Source organism: Gavialis gangeticus, unplaced genomic scaffold, assembly GCF_001723915.1.
Source record: "Gavialis gangeticus isolate Ggan-Ray unplaced genomic scaffold, GavGan_comp1, whole genome shotgun sequence".
Taxonomy (NCBI): domain Eukaryota; kingdom Metazoa; phylum Chordata; order Crocodylia; family Gavialidae; genus Gavialis; species Gavialis gangeticus.
In genome coordinates this window covers 39,151,277-39,152,417 of record NW_017729034.1, presented here as the reverse complement: position 1 = coordinate 39,152,417, position 1,141 = coordinate 39,151,277, and the positions used below count along the sequence as shown (strand labels likewise).

General features: G+C 54.3%; 1 protein-coding gene across 2 annotated transcripts in view; it reads right to left on the bottom strand.

The window, feature by feature from the left end:
* The window catches only part of DPY30 (dpy-30, histone methyltransferase complex regulatory subunit), a 2,568-nt gene extending 1,529 nt beyond the window's left edge, over nucleotides 1-1,039 (bottom strand). Inside the window, exons 1-3 of one of the 2 annotated variants that reach the window (XM_019527636.1) lie at nucleotides 840-1,039; nucleotides 708-755; nucleotides 149-291 (exon numbers count right to left, since the gene is read on the bottom strand). In XM_019527636.1, the coding sequence (XP_019383181.1) occupies nucleotides 149-291; nucleotides 708-755; nucleotides 840-875 (227 nt within the window). In that variant the 5' untranslated portion in view covers nucleotides 876-1,039. The remainder of the gene's footprint in view (nucleotides 1-148; nucleotides 292-707; nucleotides 756-839) is intronic. The other variant, XM_019527635.1, reaches the window with a different exon arrangement.
* Between the last annotated feature and the right edge of the window lie 102 nt (nucleotides 1,040-1,141).

The following is a 1,141-nucleotide window of genomic DNA, read 5'->3' as shown; positions in this document are numbered from 1 at the left end:
TTTTTTTTTTTTTTTTTTTACCTACAGCACACTTCTTATGAACTGGTTAAAACAGCCTTTCTGATTTCCAGGCCCTTATTGGGAAGAGAATGCCTGTATTTGCAATTGACTTCTGTGTAGGAGTGCAGGCCCGTTTAAAGCATCTTACCTCTCCTTTGCTAATACAGCAAGTCCCTGTAGTAAGATAGGCACAACTGTTTGGTCCAAATAGGCACGCGTAGGTAATGACTGAAGATCCACTTTTTGCTTTGATGTTTTCTCAGCGTTAATCTTCTCATTTTCTACGATTCTCTGAATTCAAAACATTTGAATAAAAACACTAAGACCCCAAGTGTTTAGACACTCCCCCTGTGCTGCCTACACAGTCAACTTCAGTGGATAACACAGGACCATCAAACACATGGACCATGAACAGGATCCTCCATGAAGACCTGCATCACCTACCACGCCAGGACTGGGCAGTCAGGGGCAGCACGAGCAGGAGCAGCGACCCCAGCAGGATCCTAGGGTGTGGAGCTCTGCCAGGGACTCACAAGGCACAACAGACGACAATGACATCCTAGCAGGGACCCCACTTTGCCCAGTACCAACACCTGGCGTGCCACACACACTGTCCGCCAGCTCCGACAGACACCCAGCCCCTGGCAGCCCTGGATTCTCTTCAGCGCGTTTCCCTGGATCAGTGGCAGAGACTCAGCCTCACGTACCTCTACATTTTCTGTGAGTCCGTACTCCGCGTGGGGGTTTTCTGGAACCTGGAAGAAAAAAAAACAGTGTGTGGTCAGCAGAACCGCAGCCTCCCGCCCAGGGGACTCCCCAGAAAAGACTTCCAGCAATACCTGGGGCTGCCCCTCCATCATCTGCTCGGCCTCCATCCTTGCGAGGGCAGAAACTGCCTGCTATGCAGCCAGCTGGCAAAGACCTGGCCCGGAACAGGGAAGAGAACAGGCAACAAAGTTATGGGGGTGGGCAGGCGGCCCCGCATGGCACAGGGAGCCAAGGCGCGAGGGCACAGCCCCGCCCACCTGCTTCCCGCGGGAGTGGGCGATCCCAGGAGGATGACGTCACACTGCATACTCCCGCAACCGCCTCAAGCGGCCACGTCCCCCGCCCCGGGTTGGGGAAACCGCCCCTCCCCTGA